At 44.3% G+C, this 20,346-nt stretch overlaps 1 protein-coding gene across 1 annotated transcript; it reads right to left on the bottom strand.

The window, feature by feature from the left end:
• Window positions 1-39: 39 nt before the first annotated feature.
• Window positions 40-20,259, bottom strand: tax1bp1a (Tax1 (human T-cell leukemia virus type I) binding protein 1a). Its single transcript, XM_084563831.1, has 18 exons — window positions 20,026-20,259; window positions 19,177-19,266; window positions 18,391-18,605; window positions 15,170-15,272; window positions 14,371-14,561; window positions 13,997-14,152; window positions 11,425-11,573; window positions 10,895-10,985; window positions 10,615-10,800; window positions 10,243-10,494; window positions 9,835-10,026; window positions 9,640-9,712; window positions 8,986-9,533; window positions 7,089-7,175; window positions 5,607-5,793; window positions 5,307-5,515; window positions 4,397-4,479; window positions 40-2,837 (listed from the first exon to the last, which is right to left on the bottom strand). The coding sequence occupies exons 3-18, from the start codon at window positions 18,577-18,579 to the stop codon at window positions 2,627-2,629; spliced, it is 2,907 nt and encodes a 968-aa protein (XP_084419957.1). The 5' UTR covers window positions 18,580-18,605; window positions 19,177-19,266; window positions 20,026-20,259; the 3' UTR covers window positions 40-2,626.
• Between the last annotated feature and the right edge of the window lie 87 nt (window positions 20,260-20,346).

Below are 20,346 nucleotides of genomic sequence, written 5' to 3'. Positions count from 1 at the left end.
GAGGGGGGAAGTGGGGGGTTGGGGAAAGAGTCATAATCACCCTGGAGGTCGCCAAATGTGTGGCAATGATTTCGTTCGTGGCGCCTAAAAAAAAAAAAAATATACAACGCGTGGATGTACATCATCAGAATGTTTTGCTTTCTGTGTCGTAACGTGTGAAAGGAGAGAGTGGACGTGAGAGGGGTTACCATCTACAACGTGTCATTCGTGCGTGGGTTGTAGACAGCAGCATTCCAGTCCATTGTGTGAACGTGTGTGATGTGTGTGTGTGTGTGTTTTCTGCAGTATCCAAGTCATCAGCCTAGAGAGTATTACTGTATTGTGTCGTTTCTGTGCCAGGCTGCCGGTTCAACTCCTGTGGAGCAGGACGTTGGGCTGGCCGGCAGCGCTCGTTGGCGTCACCTAGTGTTGCGTCGGCCAACTCGTTTGCCCCTGACTGGGATTTCATCATTTGTTACAAGAGCGGAGCGGTTCAGCAGCGCCGCCGCTCGCCAGGACGCATTTGTTCATGACATCATTCTCGTGTGTACTCGTTGTACACAGCGTTTGTTCAAGCTCCAAACGTGAGCTTTGTTCTCTTTTGTTTATTAGATGGGTACAGTGACCTCTGACATGCGCACAACCTCCCGTCCTCCAACTTTGCTGTTGCCACAGAAACCACAGGGTTAACATGGCTAAAAGACTCCAGTGTCCTCAGTTTGCGTGCTGCTACAAAACCAAGCACAAATGTTGCTTCAGAATGTCGGTCCTGAAGCGTCTGTAAAACGTTGGTACCAGCCTCAGAGTACATCTGTGGAGCTGCTACCCTGCAAGTAACCCTGAGATAATGGTCGAAGCTGCCTTTTAGCGGAGGGATGGACCAAGAGTGGAGCTGTCAAACACTCGTAAAAAAAAACATCCTCGCCTCACAGACATCACCATGGCAATAGTTTGGGCCCTTCGCGGGGGCCTATCGCAGTATTACACACGTGGGAGAGGAGGAGCGGAGGCTGTGTGCACAAGGAGGGGGACGAGGAAGGGATTTCAATATACCGTGTACAGTGAATGTATTGTAACGTGCGTCTGTTGTCAAGTGCATTTAAATTATATTTTCGTATGTAACGTGGAGACCAACGTTTCCTTTTTTTGTAATGGGGGTACAACAGGAGCAGAGTGACTTGTAAATGATGTCAAGCTGTCTTTCTACACAAAAGAGAAGCTGCTTAGATGTAAACAGGAAATGACTGAAAAAAAAAAAACAGCAAAATAAAGTGAAAAGTTCTGAAGCTCAGACTCGTGGTGGTTTCTTTCTTCTCTTTTCGAATCAAACACGAAACCGCATTTAAATGCATTTAGACAAGCTTTACTTTATTCATAAAGATCTTTGCAGTACACACTTAAACCAGCGTCCTGACATTCTCACATGGAAAAGGGCTGCGTCAGACACATGACACACACACACACACAGATTTGCCTTGTGATTACTGGGCATGTGCAGTATTTCTTTTTTTTTCTTTTAAAGCCTGAATACAACACTGTCAGGGAACACATTGTAATGACCAGAAAATAGACAAGCGGTGGTATGAAGCCCCGTGAAGACACATATATAAGTGACATTCAGTCGTGAGGGCCGACAGACTGGCGCACAAAAGCGATGACTTTTTCTCCACAACTTTAAAACATGAAAGTACGTAACGTTAAAAGTGTCCTGCAGTCTAAAACGGCCGTCTCTCAGCACAGCTTCTCGCCACCGACCTGAGAGCAGAAAGTGCACACCAGGAAGTAAAACATCATTGGTCCGTCCTTCTTTCATCACAGGGAGGTAAGGATGAGGGGAGGAAGGTTCACGACAGTAATTCACAGGTCTCTCCACAACTTATTTTCATTTATGTACAGTACATTCAGAATAAAGCCTTATTTAGTGCAGATACATGAAAACGTAGTGCTGTTTCTTCTTTTTTTTTTGTTTAAACCATCTTTGCAAAACACTCGTACGTACAACAGCACAGGTGAAAATCACCGCATCTCATCGGTTATATGTACACACTCAGCAGGTACCGCGTATTCTCCTCTCACTCTCCATTTACACTTTTAAAAATGCCACTTCTTCTCTCTCATCAATTCTGTGGACGATTAAAAGATCTCTTGGCTGCTTTATCACTTCTTGGATGCATGGTCAGGGTTTCTTAAAGAACAGGGACATTAAGATACTAAAGTGTTGTTTTTTTTTTTTTCCTTCTCCAAAGCCCCGGCTCGGCTTTCTGCTACAATTCATTCAAGAAGTAGGAAGAAATTTTGTGGCTATGACTTGTTTTGAACACAGAATATATGCATGCACTTCAAATGGTGCCTTAGTCCACTGAAGGAAAACTATGAGCATAAAAATGATAACAAAAAAGTAAAGGATCATGGCACTACTCTTCAATGTTAATGATCCCTTACGCGTTGTGTGTTAAAGTGAAAGCTACCCTAGATTAAACTAAACACATCGGTGGAGTAGCCGCCACAGTACAAACGCCTGACTACATTCTTTCGAACCTTTAAGATTGCAAAACAAAGTGCTATAATGATTGTATATTAACAAGACAACTTAACTGGACCCGAATCAAAGTGAGCTAATAGCGGACGACGTTGACCCGCCCCTCCCTCATTCGATCTGATCGAAGTTGAGCACGTGGCCGTCGAAGTGCGTGAGGACGTGCTTCTCGAAGAGCTGCTGCTGACAGTTGAGCGGGAACTGCTCGGAGCAGACGGGGCACACCTTCCAGTGGCTCTCCACGTGCTGCTCGAAGCTGCGCTGCTCGAAGTGCGGGGGGAAGATCACCTCGCACAGAGGGCACCGCTTGTGAACGTCAGTACTGGGGAAGAGGTGGAAAAGGGGGAGGGTAGTGGTGGGTGTATGAGGGGGGAGACGAAAAGATGTGTGAGTGTGGCTACAAGAAGTTGAGATGCGTTCACTGCACTCAGCTGACTACAGTGACTACTAGCATCAATTAACCCTTTGGTGGCCTTCTGATTTATCTGCTGACCAACAACCAGAGGCCTCCTACACTGAGTCAAGCTCTGTCTTCTTATGTTACTGTTGCTAGGTTAGACAAACAACAGCAGGTCAACAAAAATGTTGAAAACCTGTAATTTTAGTTTACTTAAAAACTTGTAATTGTCAGTCAACAAGTGTGGCTACAGCAGAGGAAATAACTTTACATTACATGCAGAAACTGTATATCCAGTGTATGCAATGCTAACGTTAGCTTCTCAACGTTTTTCTATGGGAATGGCCAAAGTTAGTGTAACCTAGCAACAATAACTCAGGAAGTCAGGACTTGACAAAGGGTAGGAGGTCCCTGATTGGTCCGCTGGCCACCAATCAGAAGGCAGACAATGTTTTCACTTTGACTTTTGTTTTTTTTTTGGTCAAAAACGCCAAATCACAGTGAGCATGATTCCATTTATAAAAGCAATAAAAGAGGAAAGCATCCAAGGGTGTGAATGCTTCGTATTCAGGTTTCCGTTCTAAATCCTCTCGGACTGACGCAAAACATCTTACGGGAATCAAAACCAACGTGCATCTACTGGTTACACCCCCAACCCCCATTACTGTGCTTAGAATTCAACACAAACTAAAGTTGAAATGCAGAATTTAAAAAATGCAGCGTTTTTTGGCTTGAGCACGAGGAATGCGCCTCGGTGGTTCCCCAGGCCTGCTCTACATGGTTATGAAAATAGCGCCTCGACTTTCCAGTGGACCGGGCCTCTTTTTGTTGTACTGACCAGAATGTGTGTAATCAAAGCCAGAAACGTCTGCCTCTTGGAAAGCAGCTGTTGAGTCACCAGCATTAAGCAACTGTTTTACCTCCTGCAGGGGTTTTAATGGCATTTTGTGCTACTCCTCCCTTTAAGAGCCTGGGGTAGAAGCTAGATAAATAACGCTGTCTTCAAGTGTTGTTCTGCGTTTGGAAGTTGTAAATCTCTAAATGTGTGTAATTTACCATATGATTATACGGTATATATACATTTATATGTAGTTTGTGGGGCGATGAAAGAGATCCAGTACAGGTACAGATGAGTAAAGCCGCTTAGAGAGAGCAGGTGTGTCATCTGACAGGACGTTTATCATTAGCTATTTTGATAATCAATAAGTCATTTTTTAAGAATTTGATAACACTCTAATGTCAGATTTTGTGTCTTTTTGCTTCTAAAATGACATGTAAATTGAATATTTTGGAATAAATCAGACATAAAGAAATTATGCTTATTGATTGGGATTACTATTTTATTTTTTTCAGATTAGCCTCGTTTGGCTCACCTCGAGAGAGAATCTCACTCCCACTTTCTTTGCATCTGTTTTTATTAATGATCTTTCCCTCTTTCTGACTCTCTTATGACTGCAGAAGTCAAGCTTTATGTTTGCGAGTACCTGGAGTCAAAGCAGAAGCTGCTCCTGGCTTCGCTGCGTCTACTGGACTGATGATCACAAGATGGCTGAGCCCCGTCACTCACCTTTGACGCAAGCACACACAAAAAAAGATGGAAAATTATGGCTCGTTATTTGAGCTGTACGCATTCGTAAACACAACCTTTAAAGATGTTTACTACTTTAAAAAAAAATTAAAAAAAAGGAAGGGGGGGATGAAAAGCTCCATGAAATAACTGAACTGGATGAGCACAGAATATGCGCTACAATATGTTAGGATGACGTGATTAGGGTAGAGTAAAGTTCTACTAGTTTGTGTTTGCTCCCAAACAACAGAAGATATAATCCGACAGTCACTAGCTGATCTTAGGTCTGTCCCTATGCAAAACCTCCCCTAATTATTCCCTCCCAGCTCTCGTTATCTTCTTCTCTCTTGAGCTCTGAAGGAGTGACACTAATTAGAGCTTTATGCAAATGAGTTCAAAGCCTCTTCCTTTAAGGGCACGCAGCATTTCCCTTCATTCTGTGAGAGAGGGGCACTCCAGAGACCGAGGCATACAGAGGCGAAGTAAATGAGGGATTAGCGTAGCAGGAATTCACTGGCTGCAAAACACAAAGCCGTGGTAGGAAAATAAAGGCTGGGATCACAATTAGTTTGTCATGCATTTGTGTTGCTTCAAAACATCCAGAATGAAAATGCTGTTCTGAGGTCAAATTAATGCTGTGATCAATTATAGTCTTGTATCTTAGACCACATGTAAAAAGAACAGATTTATTCATGTGTGCATTATTTATAGATTCGTATGCAGTCGAACAGGGAAACTCCACACAGAATTCTAATCAAAACAACATGTGTTTAGTTTAGAGGCAGCGTTTCTGTTCTCTGTGCGTGCTTGTATGTACTGCTGCTTACGTTCTGTGGCTCCTCTGGGGGATGCTCGACGTTCTCTGGGGGACTTGTGCTGCGGGACGGTTGGATGCAGACAACCTCTCTGTTCCAGCCCGGTGCTCCTGGACCCGGGCTGGGGGGTGTGATAGGGGGAGCGCAGGGAGCGGAGCAGGGTGGAGCCTCGGGTGGAGGACGGGGCATGTGCTCAGGAGAAAGTGCAACGTCCACTCGATCTATAAAACACGTGGGGCTGTTATCATCCGGACTAAATGAATAACAGGCAAGAGAAGGTAAAAGGATGATAGCAGTTTTTATGTGTCCCACCTCTCGTGGTGTCAGTGGAGTAGGGATTGCCGTACTGCAGCTCGGCGGGCCTCTGTGGCACCAGAGGTGGAGGGGAGGGGTCCTGGGGGTAGGGGAGAGGGTAGCGGAGCACCATCGGCTGCCTGACCTCAGCACCCTGAACACCAACCTCCTGCTCCCGCTGCCTGGACACGAAACGTTGCAGCTCCTGGAGAAGAGATGAGAGACAGCGTCCATCACTGAGTCAGCACGAATTCACACTTTACAAACCTGACATGTAATTTAAACAAATACATGTCCTTTAGTCAGCATTTTATGCTGTCCAGTCACTCTGGGATATATGATTCCTTCAAATTGGGTTGTACTTACAGAGAAGAATCCATATAAACGCCCCCCTCTTGCGGTAATTACAACCTCCTAAGCGGAAATTTTCCAAAAGCTCAGATTTTACAAGTTGTGACGTGTTCAAAAATGGCAGAGGGAAGGAAAGTTTTTCAGCGGACAGCAAATTAGCCATGTAAAGTATGTCTTTATAATTGAGAAGAAAAAGTGACAAGAACTAACATTCAGTTATGTCTTATTTTTTCCTGCTCGTTAGCTTTCATGGCTTCTCAATGCTTCTGGTGATAGTTCCCCAACAACGTCCTTTTTACGACCTACGCCTGATGTTACCACTTGAACGTCAAGCACTGTACGTAGGCTACTTTCCACAATAGTCCACTATAACTTTTCACTAATTTGTTAAATGCTAAACGTGCAAATGTTATAAGCACAGCTCCGCCATTATTATTTGTTTTATAAGTAAGATATGGAAGGAAAAAGTAATTCAGTCAACATTTCTATTGGACATTTTCACAGCTGGAACCACAGTGTGAGTGAGTACTTTTAGCTTGGAGTTAAGTTTCCCTCTACACCGTTTCTGCCCTTTGTGATTATATCTGAAGCGAGAGCATTAGTATCCTACTCATTACTGTAATGGGTGTCAGACTCTGGCTCCCTCTGCTCTGGCTTTGCTGATAGAGGCGCTCACCCCTCTCCCGTTTTGTACCTCCTTCCTTTCTCCCCCTATTCCTCCCAGACCTCCTCTCTTGATGACTTCATTAGTGCGCTGCTATCAGGTTTAACATTTAAACCAGGGTTGGGAAGGTGAAACAGACACGTCGTGTGGCATTTGCACTGTCTAATGGCGCTGTACCAGTGGGCGAAAGAAGCAAGTATAGATGTATTAATTAGTGGGTAGTCGGGAGGGTTGAGTAGGGAAGAAAGAGTTCATACACTGCACAAAACAGCATATAATTGAAAGTGATGATAGTGCGGTGGACTTCAGTGGAGAGTCTACATTATTATGTGTGATCTCTGCAGTTTCTAAAATAAAACTTAATTCGCATAGCTGAAATCCTGATTATTTTACAGTGATGACTCTTTGTACAGAACGAACAATACCCGCCATGAAGCACCAGTGAATAATAATATATAAACAGAGCATCGGTGGTGCTGCTTTACCTCCTGTAGCTTCTCCTTGTCTCTAAGAGCCTGGGCGAGGTTGCGTTTGAGTTCAGTCACCTCGCTGGCTCGCTCTGCCATCTGCACCTGGTGACAAGATAAGAAAACCCACAACTCATATTAACCGCAAACAAAATTATTCTATCCACTTCAATAAGCAATCAGGTAGCATCCATCCTGGGGGAAACTGGGTTTGTTTAAAATATGTCAAATGTTCTTTTACAATATAAGTTATTTACAATGTCATCTTAATAATAATAATAATAAAAGGTGCTGCACCTTTAACATTGTTAAATTGGGGAGCCTTGGCTGCCTGAGGAGTGAGGTGGTAGCCATGAACTGCAACTGCATTTCATTCTGCATCTGACTCACCACTCAGTTCTCGTCATATTTCGACTTTCAGCACTTTGACTGAAGTACAAAAGGATAACTTAAAAATTTTAAGAAAACTGTCTGATTAGGATAGTGAAAAACAGCCACAGAATATTGTAATAAGATGATAGTGGGCAATGCTGTATAGCTTGCATATGGCTGAAAGGTATGCAGAGGGACTTGTTCTACTCAGTGCTCTTTAGAGGTTAAAAAATATAATAAACAATAAATAAAAAAGAATTCATATAAATGCTTCTGTAGTAATGAATACATTATGTGGTCTAAAATGTAATTTCTTCAAATGTTTTTTTAATCATTATTTTGCAAACCACCTGTCACAAAGGCATTTAAATTCAATCACACGAACTGCGCAGCATTTGTCAAATCATTTTCTTATCATGAGGTCATGGATTAATCAACTAAATGGGGGGGAGTTGAGGGTTTGGACACATGTCATCTTGTCTGGCTGATGAGATTCTTGCTTTCGGTTTGTGTTCAGCTGAATATTAATATGCGTCCCAGTTATTCGTTTTTCATTTAACCTGCGTCAGATGTGTGCTTCTTACTGTACAAGGCATAACTTAAGCCAAAGAAACGTGGTCTGTGGTGAGGAAAAGCTGAAGGGGACCGAGGGATTGTAATAAATCTCTTCCTCTGTAACAGAACTGACCCTGTGGGATAGTTTACATGGCTAGTTGCCTGCTCTCCTCTCATTTCAGCCTATTTCAAAGGTTCCAAATCCCCTCTTCTCCCATGGTTTCTCTTTCTGCTTCATGTCTTTCTGTCCATCTTGATATTTTCACTCTTAAATTCTGTTTGCTTCTTTTGCTCCCCCTCCTCATTCTCTTTCATCTCCCTTTGTCCTCTCTCGCTCTCCCCTTTCGTCCATAAATTTACGGCGCAGCATTAGCGGGTTAAGTCCAGGTGAAGGGAGTCTGCGGCTGTGTGTTTCTGTGCCGCCCACCCTCCCACTCCCGTCTCTCCCCGTCTATTCCTCTCCCTCTCTCCATCCTCCGGGTGGCTGATGTAAACAGCCGTAAAGCATGGCGTTCTGCGGCTGACTCTCTTGTCAGTCTCCGGGGCCATTAAGAGCAGCTCGGGGCCCCGGGCACTCGCCTCAGACAGGAGACTCTATCAAAGTGAAGGGAGAGCCGTATTTACAGCGCCGATAAACACACACTCTCTCATGGAGATTAAATGCCAGTAGGTACTTTGTTGGACGATAGCACGCAAAATGCAAGAGCACTATTGAATCACGCACACATACCACACACATTGGCTCATCTGTGACACGGATGCAGTGTTGTGCTCATAAGTATTTGGGCAGTTACACAGTTCTTGCTCCTCATTTGGCACATTCAGATTTAAATAATAAAATTGATACAGCACCAAATCTCTGCTTTGATTTCAGTGGGATTGTGTCTTCTCAGAAAGGGCTGTGTGTGATGTAGCCATTTTAGCACATATAGCCCAAGGTTCAAAAGTAATTGTCTACACATTGGGGATCTGTGTGTCACTGTCTTACTCTGAATCGCTCCTCCTCGTCGGCCAGCCGCTGTTTGAGCGTCTCGTTGATTGCGCACTGCTCCCTCCATTTCTCCTCCATCATCGCCAGCTCCTCCTCCACCGAGCGAGTCTGCTCCTTCTCTGCCTCCTCCACGCTCCTCTCCCCCACCTCCACCTCCATCTCCACCTCCACCTCCACCTCCAGCAGCCCCTGCTCCTCCACACCATCTCTCACTCCTTCCGCGTTCGGCGCCCTTTCGGCAACGCCGTTCTCTTCAGCACTCAGCCTCTCGTTCTCCACCTCCACCCAGCTCGTCATCCTCAGGCTTTCCTCCGGCAGGCTCTCCTTCTTCTCCTCTTTTCCGTCCTGTTTGTTCTCCTTTTCACTGACTTCCTTTAGTTTCACATCCCTCTCAACATCCACCTCAGCTCTCTCCCTCAGCATGTTCTCTCTCTGTCTTTCCTCCCTCTCTGTGTTGTTGGCAGAATACGTGGGTTCCTTGTTGTTGAGTTCCAGGGTGATTGTCATCTCTGTGGCTTCTTGTAGAACTGCGGTAGCTATATCCCCTGTAAAAACACACACAGTTCATGAAGTAGACTGTGGCTGCTTTGCTCTAGGTAGATGCTATTAGGGATATTTCAATGCAATGCTGTTGCCTAGTGGTGTGTGTACCTGCTGTGGGTGACTCTGGACTAGGGGTCAGTGGATCCTGTGTCGTCTCGGTGGATGCGTTTCTCTTTGGCTCCTGAAAACATATCAACAAAATATAATCGCTAACGTTTTATGCATATACTACCCCTGCATGGAACAGTTAATTTAAGGCCTGCTATTTTATTTATTTATTTATTATTACTAAGGCGTACTCACCCCCTGTGACTCTGTTGTGTTCAGTTTGGCCACCTGCCTGCGGAGGCGCTGACACTCCCGGTACTTCTCCTTATAGTGCTCAGCAGCCATGTGGAGACGCAGCTTCAGCTCCTCCACTTCCCTCTGCAGCTCGGCCTCTGCCTCTGACACTACCATCATGCTAGGCGTCACATCTCCACCGGTCCCAACACCCTGAAACAGAAAGTCGAAAAGAGAAGAAAATATGTGCGATCCGTTATTAAACTCATTTTCTGATTTTTTTTTACTCTCAAATTAAACACCGAAATCTAAATAAAACTGAAAAAGGTGACAGTTCCCTCAGGAAAATTCCTTTCCAAGTCTCGCATAAGAATTCTCTCAATCCTAGCCAAAAGACAGAAATGCACTTTGAGGAAGTTGAACACGGACCACTTCCTTGTGTGCAGTGCTCCTCATGCGGTCTAACTGGCTCTCCATGCGTTGGCACTCAGCCTGAGCATCAGCTAGACTTGCACGGAGCTTGTCAACCTCCAGGCGGGCGCGGTACAGCTCTGTCATCGTGTGGTCTCGGGCACTGGCTGAGTCACGGAGCTCCGAAGCTAGGAGGGAGGCCTGCTGCCGGGACGCCTGGAGCTGCTCCTCAGCCTGACGGAGCTGCTCGCGTACACGGGCCAGCTCTGCCTACAGACACGAGGAAGACAGGTACTGTACAAACATATACTGTACTGACAGAAAAATAGACAAATGATTTACCTCATGTTTATATTTTGTCATTTCTGGATGCTGGCAGTACTACACTACCTTGTCAGCTTTGTGTGCCAGCAGCTCTTTCTCCAGACTGTCTCGCTGGGCAACGCAGGCCCTGAGCCTATCCAGCTCCTCCTGAAACTGAGCAATGGTCACCTCCCGGTTCAGCTCCACAGCCTTCAGCATCTGAAGCTCTGCACTCAGCTTAGTGTTCTCCAGCTCTGTGCTGCGCAGGTGGGCCTACGCATGTGACAGAAACGGAGAAACAGAAGTCAATACGCCAAACAGAAACACAGCCTTTGTTAGTAACTCTTTGAATGAGAAAATCTTTCACCTTATAGAGATCTCTCTCATCCTTCTCGTTCTTCAGCTGGCTCTCGAGACTGTCTCTCTCTACTGTCAGCTTCTTCAAGCGGTCACGCAGACTGAAGTATTTAATATTGACCACACATGTTTCAGTAACTTTAATCTACAGCATTATTTTATCACAAATTCTCATGCCATTCTTATAAAAAAGAACAGGCAGGTAACACTGAAGATGGATTACAACTCTATTTGCGCGTGTGTTGAAGCCAAAACGATACACAGCATATTTCTATTCAGCATTTACTTTTATATATGTGAGTATGTGCTTAAAGGTGGGAGGTGAACATGCATACTAAGATATATAACAAACATTGCACATTTGTGAGGCCGATGTTTAACTTGTCAGAGAGGAGCAAGATTCCATCTATCATTAGTCTCAGTTGAGTGAAATGAAGATGTTGAAGAAGCAGGCAACAAATCTCCCTCAAAACCCACATATTTGCACAGTCATGTCTCTGCAGAAAAGGATGATTGATGGTTACGCTCTCTACTGCTCACCAATCCAGCTCCGTCTCTTTTTGCAGGCCTCTCTGGGTGACTCCCAGCAGGTCCTCCTCCAGCTGGCGGACCCGGTCAGTGGCCTCCGTCAGCCTCCGCCTCACCTCCTCCCTCTCTTCTGACAGGCCCTGCGACGAGCGCAGCAGCTCCTGCGGGACAGAGAGGCAGTTATGGGTCACACTGACAGAGGCCCCAGCCAATCACTGCTGCTGAATCGGAAGGCTGAACTTGGCACTGGAAAAAAAAGCACTGGACTAAGTTTGGAGCTTATGCAAGCCTCGTGATTAATAACAGATGATAAAATTTTATGCGAGGATGAACTGTCATGTACTTATACTCTGTGTCACACTGCTGCTGATCTCATGCTACTCTCTAATAAACGCAGATCAGATTAATATTCAGCATGTAGCTTTCCTACATGTACTGCATATTTCTAGTGCAGCTGCAACACCTGAATTCCCCCTCTGGGAATCTGTAAAGCCTTATCACTCTAAAAAATCACCAGTTGCAAATTACAACTCTGGTGAGTCACAATTTGTAACTGGTGGATGCAAAACACGCATTCAGAAATGTTCTGTAGCTGTTAATAAACAAACAGTACCACTATGTGGTGAAGGCCCACAGGAATAACTAGTTTAGTAAGAGCAGATTCCTGAAACAAATCCCTGATATCATGCAACGGACCGCACGCGGTCTGTTTTCTCTATGTGGTGTGCCTGCTGAGGAAATGCCTTGTTTGAACTTGCTGTGTGAAAGACGTTAAATCACCCATAGCTAATATTGGTTGTGACAGAACAACATACCTCTGCACACACCCTTCCTCTTCTGTTGTAGGGTGAGTACAAACGCACTCCTTTTCTCTCTCACACACAGGCAAAGAAGGACAGATAGCACAGCTACACATTAAAGGACACATCGAGACGGACAGCACCAGACAGAGTGCAGCCATCAGTCCAATGTAGAGTGCACACACCAATGCACACTCAGGCCTGTCTCCCTCTGGGCTTGGCTCTGCTTAGATTACTGTATGATTTTTACGGCTGGCGTTTGGGAAGCACTTTAGCAGTGCATAAAGACCTTATAAAAAGTGTAGTCGTAAAATTAGCAGCCACAAAATATGTACTTATGTTTTCATGTTAAACTCAAAGGATATTTTCATCAGAGTGCCACGAACTAACGCACCTTCTGTAAAGGCTTTTGAAAAGACACACACACCTACCTCACACAGGTCGTATATCTACAGATGGACATGCCTGTTGAATGAAATGCGGCACGGTAATAACAGTGTGTGCGTGTGTGTATTACTGCTTAATTTATGGCGATTTTGTCCTTCGTAAAAAGAGCAGAGGACTAACTCAAAGCAGCCTGCTTCGACTGTGGACCTGCACCACATGGCTACACTAGGGGGCGATAAGAGACTGGATTCAAACTCTCAGAACTCTTGGCAAGTTTCAGAGTTTCAGCTCTCTCTGCCAACTCCCCTCTCCCGGTCTCACTGAGCTTTGTTGAGTTGACTGCTTTTAGGCGTGTGTGCCAAGCTACCGCTTATCAAATGAGCAACTCATAACATACTAAAATCTGACTCATGTTGGCGAGTGAGTTAATGGAAAGGCATGAGGGAAAAAGGTGACGAAATGAGTGTTGAGGTTTACCCGTTTTTTTTTTCTCATTTAGTTGTTTTTTTTTGTTTTTTTTTTTTAATTGTGGACAAATCAATTATTTTCTTCTCTTGCCAATAAAGTAAATGAAAAGAGAGAGAGAGAGAAAAGGCAGAGAGAAAATAGACAGTGAGAAAGCAGTGGCCACTGAATCGCGTGACTGAGTGGTGTTTGTCCCTGAGGCTGGGCCGGGCTCTTTTTTCAGACAAGCGGTTTTGCGGACTACCCTCCTCTCATTCCACACACAGACTAAAAGGGTTTGCAAGCTGGTGGCATAATGAGCGTGTTTGTGTTTGTGCGCACATGTGCACGTGTGAATGCACATTTAGAGAGGCCCTGTGGTGTAGAACCTGAATGTGACAGTGAAGGAGGTGGGGGGGGGGGGGTGCAGTCTGTGCATGTGTACGGGCCTGTGTGTGTTTGACGTCATGTTTGTTCACTCTGCGGTTGCGATGGCATCGTCCCTGACGCCAGATGCCCAAGAAAACTGCGTCCCAATTCCGTTTTGGCCCACTGAGTCAGGTCGTTAAAGGGGGAGAGAAAGAGCGGTGTGCACACATATGCGCGCGCTCACACACACACACAAACACACACTGCCGCTCCTTCAGTGTCCCTTAAACGTGGACACAGATTATTCATAAATTCAGGCCTTTGAAGTCTACAGACCTATGATCTCTGGAGAGGAACTGGCTCCATGCACACGTGCAAATAGTGCCTGTCCGTCCATGTACGCACTTGAACACAACTACACACAACACATTCAAATTGATTCGAAAAATGAATTCTTCATTTATGCATGCATATGCTCCATAACCTCTACAGTCCTACCAGACACCTTCATTCCTACATAATAACATACTTGGTGTGTGCATACGAAAACCTAACATCTCTTTCTGCGCACCCCGCCATCTAACCTGGTTGTGTGTCCGCAGCAGACAGCATGTCTCCCTCTCCTGCTCCCTTTCCCTGGCCAGTCGCTTCTGCTCCTCCTGCAGCTGTTGTTTCTCCTCCTGCAGGAGGCGCATGGCCTTCAGCAGTTCCCTGCGTTCCTGCTGTGCCTCCTCCACGCGCTAACGACAGAAAAAAAGGTAGCGGGGGGGGGGGGGGCATCATTAATTGATATAATATTAAAATATGCAAACAATGATGGATGTTGCACTCATGGATTTCAAAGCAGATAATAATGCCCCATACTCAGTGGGGTCAAATGTCACAGTCAGATACATTCAAAGTCCCTTTATCGAGGGTCAAGACCAGAAAGAAACAATCCTCATCTTGTGTGCTCTACCTCTAGCAGGCCAGTCTTGGTGGTGACGACCAGTATGTCCGAGTTGCTGTCGTCCTCGGTAACAGTCAGCAGCTCTTCGGTGGGCGTGGCTGACCTGAACTGGAAGGGCGTGCTGGCTCCTCTGATATCACCAGCATGAGTGACATAGCAGAACTGGTAAAACTCTCCGTCGGATTTGGGAACATAATAACCTAAGGCGCAAAGAAATAAACGTTCGTTTGTAAGATTCTTCCTTTGTTTACTTAAAGATTCGCCACTTCTGTTAATAAGGCCACAGCCTTCCTACAGTGTCTACAACTGTTCCGCTTCAAAGTGGAGAAAGAAGTTGTTAAAACACAGAGCATGGTCGTCAGTAAATTATTAAGAACACACACAAAGAATCTTACCATTTATACATTCTAGTCCATAGCTACACACTGAGATCTAACCAGGGCACATTATTTAAAGTTAGGTTTGGTTCTCTGGACGTGGAGGAGTAAGCAGAGAATATCCAGCAGCCAACTGGTTTTACTGACTCCTGACACACCACAGCGTGCTCTCATATTTTCACTGTGTAATATCTGACCGATCCAGGCCCAGTAAAACCAGTTTGCAGGCCCTCGATGTGAGTATGTGTGTGTGGGTGTGTGTGCGTATGTGTGTGGTTTGAGAGGTGCTCAGGTCCCAGGCCTCCGTTTGCGGTTGTGTTCCCTTATTAAATAAAAGTGCTGGTTTTTATATGCGCCGTAAAATGCAGGAGTTACTTTGGAATACCCAGGGTATAGTGGTTTTCGTAGTGTGTGTGTGTGTGTGTGCGTACCTTGAAACACCACAGTCCTGTGCACTGTACTTCCTGGTTCACAGTTTTCAGGCATAGGAGACCAAAGGAAGGTGTAGTAATCCCGGGCTGTGCTCCAACCCACCTGAGGAACATTGTAAATAGAAATTAAAATACACAACAAATGCTAGTTGCACAGTGCATTGCAAGATATTATAAACACACACGTATTTAAATTTTAAACATATATGTTTAAAAGCCATATCATCATTTTTAAGAATTACATTTTTGAAACAATGCTTGACAAAGGATTTGGGCGGATTACACATATTGTTCAAGTATGGAAACATTTAAAACCGTTCTCCCTCATTCCTCTGCAAACCTCCTCCTTCTCTCCTTCCCCTCAGTTCCTGCCCCTTTTAGACTCACAAAAAAAGAGGGGCAGTGTGAAGGTGTGAGAATGGGGTGGAAGGGCAGGGGCGTGCATTGCACGCACACATGCGCAGACCCGCGGGACGGCAGAAAAAGACCCCGATGGAAGCGAAGGAAAAAAGGGGGAAACACGAGAGGAAAAAAAAGGTGAAAATTTTACACAAAATGGCAAGGGAAGAGTAATTTCCTGGATGTTGTGTGTTTCTAGGTGACAGATGATGAAAGGGTGTTTGTGGACGTCATAACTCAGGTCCTGCGTCGTAAATCCGTCATATACAACCGCACACTCTCCCTGTCTGGACCGTTCACACACACAAACACACACATACCTCATTTCAGCTAACATAGGTGACATTATACAACTGCTGCGGATAACTCAACCACCTGCAATTCTACGAGACATTTTTAACATTTTAGAATAATTGCAGCGCAAGAGAAACATTTATCCTTTGGACAACTGCCAAATAATAATCACAATATTACAATTAGGGAGTTGGCTGATTACACTACACAGGAAATTATAGGATACACAAAACACGGGGAGGGAGCGGTTGCTTTTGTTAAACTTGTTGCACTAAATGAGGCAAAGAATAAATTTACCATAAAATGATTTATGCCATAAACAATTAAACAAACCAAAATCAAATGAATTACTTAAAAAAATGTAAGTACAAAAACTATTTAGGAGAAAATAAGTAGAGGCTGATATATGACAAAGTATTTGGAAGCTTTACCTGAGAACAGTAAATCAGCTGAGCTACACAAAGCATTTGTTTAAATTTCACGTAAGATAACCCTAATACATAATTGTGGTTTGCGCCCCATCAACACATTACACTGAGTATAATGCTGCTGCAAACAAACAGTAATTGTCAACGCGTAAACCCAGGCCAAGAACATTCTTTTTCACTTCCATTTGAACATTTGAGTGAGAAGCTTGAGAAAAAATGAACTCCTGCCAAGTTTGCTTGTGTGCTCACGTGTGTTTGCTTAAGACAAGGGACATAAATTATTTTGCTAATTGCAGAGGGAAGTTGACTGACGTTCGGCCAGGTACGCCGTGGCATTCCAACACAGGAGTGATGTTATAAAATAATCACAGGCAAAGCAGCTATCAATCATTCAGCCTAGGTGTGAGGGAACAGCACGATGACACGATAATTATACACCCACTCAACGGGTTTCTCCCGGCTGATCGAACAAACATGCCACGACCAACAGCCTCCACGGGGCTTTTCAGGGAGTTATGCGCGCATGTGAATGTATGTATGCGTGTTTGTTGTGAAACCAAGCCGTCAGTGGACAAATAAAGGAAAACTGTTCGATTCAGCAAAACTGAAAAAGAAAAAAAATGTTGTCGAGCTAAAAACAAAAGAAAACATAACAAGCTTGTTTAGAATGCACACTATTGCAGTTTACAGTGTATACACTGCATATGACTTCTGCTTGAGTGCACAACCATCAAGGAACAAGTTTGTCACGTCAGGTTCCTAAGTATTTGTCTATGAACATTTTCAGCCACTAGGGGGTATCTGTACACAACTCAAATAAACTGTGACAGTCATCCTCACAGCAAGTCAGATGTATTACTCAGTCTTTCTGTTTCTCTCTCTCTCTCTCTCCGTCTTTCTTTCTTCTTTCATTCAGGTAACGCCTATAGATGTGAAAGGTAAGAAGAAGAAAATACTCTTTCACTGAGTCATCCCTCCTTCAAAGATTTTGGCTCTAGGGGGGAAACATGTAAAAGAGAAGACCGACATTTTCATCAGTTTCGCTCATCAGTGTTCAGTGGGTTAGTAAGTCAAAAGCAACCTGTTGATTTTTACGTTAGAGCTTCCAAACATCTAAAGCCAGGCATAAAACTGATTAACCGATCGGTGGCACAAGCTCATTCGCTCCTTTGATTAAAGCGGATGATTATTGTTTTTATATTACCTACTGAACTCTTCATACTGGAATAGATTTATTCTTATATTATGGAGTATACACTCACAATGCCACGTTTTTGCCACGATCAAATACGATCTCAGATGAAAAGACAGACGTGTACGTCAAAAGGATTAATGAAGTGCGGTGTTCTTCTTCCCCCGACATAAAGCGCTAACCATCAAACAGGTTTCATTAGCGCGGATTACAACAGTTACATTTTCCAATCGACTTTTTTCCAAATAAACCCAGCATCTTTATTCCTTTTTAAGTGAGCTGGTGGATTTGAAGTCAGTTCTTAAGCAACGATAAAATGTTTGTCTTTTGACTTTACGAGACATTAAGTTTCCTAGTTCACATTTCCTGTTAATTACGTGTGAGATTTGATGGCCTTGATAAAAGGACGGCGCGAGCGAGGGGGGCTGCCGGTTTAGCAGCGAGAAAAGACACAGAAATGGAAAGACAGAGGGGAGCAGGCATGTGAAGACCTAATAAGAATCAGAGTGGTAAATAAAGAGCACCAAATGTTTGCCCCCCCAGTGAGACCTAGTGCAACCAGCCCACCATGTACACTCTTCCTCTTTCTGCATACAGAGCGACCACACCAAAGCTTGTGGTGAGGTTTAAGGCATGTAGTGAAGAGCTGAGCCATTAGTGTCAGGGCAGATGCATGTGTTGATGTGCCAAGTGCAAAACTATGGCCAATTAATAAAGTCCTAACACATAATCCATGTCAAAAACACTTTTGTAATGAGTGTGGGATAGTTCTGATCTCCACATATCTCTTTGTAACCTAAATGATTCAGATTAATAAAACTCTGCTCCTTAATTGATTATGCTTGACTTTGTCTTTAAAAGCACGGTCTGAGTAACAGCAGCTGTAGTGTGTGTGTGCGTGTGATTACCTTGAAAATGCCCACCCAGTCTTTGGGGTGGGGAGCAATGTAAGGGGTCAGGGTGTAACGACACTCCAAGGGCGCCTGGGGTAGGAAACTCTTTCCCACATTCTGGAAGATGACATGGGCAAAGTTGGACGTTTCCATGACGCTGACACTGCTGCCCGGCGATGAGTCCACCACCTGGAACGATGACATTGTGTCCTGGTGGTCACTTCATTTGTCTGCATGGGGAAAACAGCAGGGGGACAGAGAAGATGAGTATCAGGAGCAGTGAAGGAGAGAAGTAAAGAACAAAACACTTCTCTGTGACACATGCAAACACATGCACACACACAACAGAAAATTATTTGGATATTGTAAAAGAGCTCTAGAGGTTTGTGTTCACATGCTGTATGAATATGGAACATAACTTTTAGAGCAATAATTAGTTGATATTGAGGTAAAAAAAAAATAGATTTAAGAGAGCAAGGCAGCAGCATGTTATATCAAATGTTTTATGCCATCTGTGGTGGTTACTAAAATGTGGAAATGTCTATTCCGCAGCTTTAACCTTTAAGGTGGCGCTGCTTCTCAGGCAACAACTGCTTCTGTGCTAAAACACAGCCTAGCCTAACCAGCCTTGCTGTTGCCCTGTAACTTGGGTTACTTTCAAGTCTGAAGGCAATGAGAGATCATTCTGAACCTTCATCTATAAAGGAGAATTTCCACAGCGGTGTATCCATGAGTTTACTTGTCAAAGTCAAATTAATAATCACAGTAAAAAAAATAAAAAAATAAAAAAAAAGACATTACCCAGCCTGTGGAAACCGTTGTGTAATGTGTCTTCTGTGGCTCTGGAGGAGCTTTGTCAAGTCAGAGATGGTGACGGCATTGTGAGACAACCTAAGGAAAGATGATATCTTTTTTAATTATATTATAGGAAATATAACACCCAGCCGGTGGTTCCTACTGTAACAGATCTCTGCAGCTTCAAACTTTACATGTTTCACATGTTTTTCTCTTACACGCCATCCAACATTGCTGCAAAATGCGGTACCACATTGCTGAAGATATAATTTGCTGAATATATCGCTGGTGTAGACAAGGGGCGTGGAAATCACACTATTATTATCATTTACCATTTAAGGCAGCACCCCACCCATCTGACTAAGTACCTTACAGCAAGACAGCTGACTTTTAAAAGCTAGAACAAGCCTGTGGTGGTGCGGCTGCTCGCAAGTGATGCAGCTATTTTGTATCATATTTTCACTGATGCTAACGAAGTTAAAACAACAAACCCTGCATTTCCCCACGACCCCTCCCCAGACTAAGATAAATGAACGTGAAATGACTAAGTCATAGCTGATGCTCGGGTTCAGCTAACCGCCTCACATACAACGTCAGTGCACCGAGACACTGTAACCAACACACGGCGACTGTGTCACTAAACAGCTAAGGCACAGCTCTGTCGTCTGAAACGAGCTCAGTCGGCCTGAGGTTAATCTCGCTTAAGGTTGCTAAGGAGCTAACATTAGCTTGTGAAGCAGGCCATGTCGTGTCAAGTCGCTAGCTAGCTAAACATTATCTTAGTTAGACAGCTAGCTGGCTGACACAAGAGGCAACGATAACAGGCGTCAATTTAGCAAGAAATAGAAAGGGTACCCTTTTAGTGTGATATCCAGTGGCAAAAAAGAGTGAATTTCAGCCGGTCGGGCCGATGTTTATGCCACTGTCCCCGTTGTTGTCAAAGCTCTGACGATGATGCGTTCTTCTTCCTGAGAGAGAAAATGATGCTCAACTTCCGGGATGCTGAGCAGTACCAGTGATGCTGTGAATGTTAAGGGGGGAACACCAGAGGAGCCCGCGACTGTGCGAAAACTTTATTAATCACTAAAGTTACTTAATTCATTTTAGAAAATATATTTCCCTTGCGCTTTATATTTTTTATTCCACACGACTTCAATTGTGCCACAAAACAACTAT

Source organism: Chelon labrosus, assembly GCF_963514085.1.
Source record: "Chelon labrosus genome assembly, chromosome: 16".
In the NCBI taxonomy this organism is placed as follows: Eukaryota; Metazoa; Chordata; class Actinopteri; order Mugiliformes; family Mugilidae; genus Chelon; species Chelon labrosus.
This window is presented reverse-complemented; position numbering and strand designations above follow the sequence as displayed.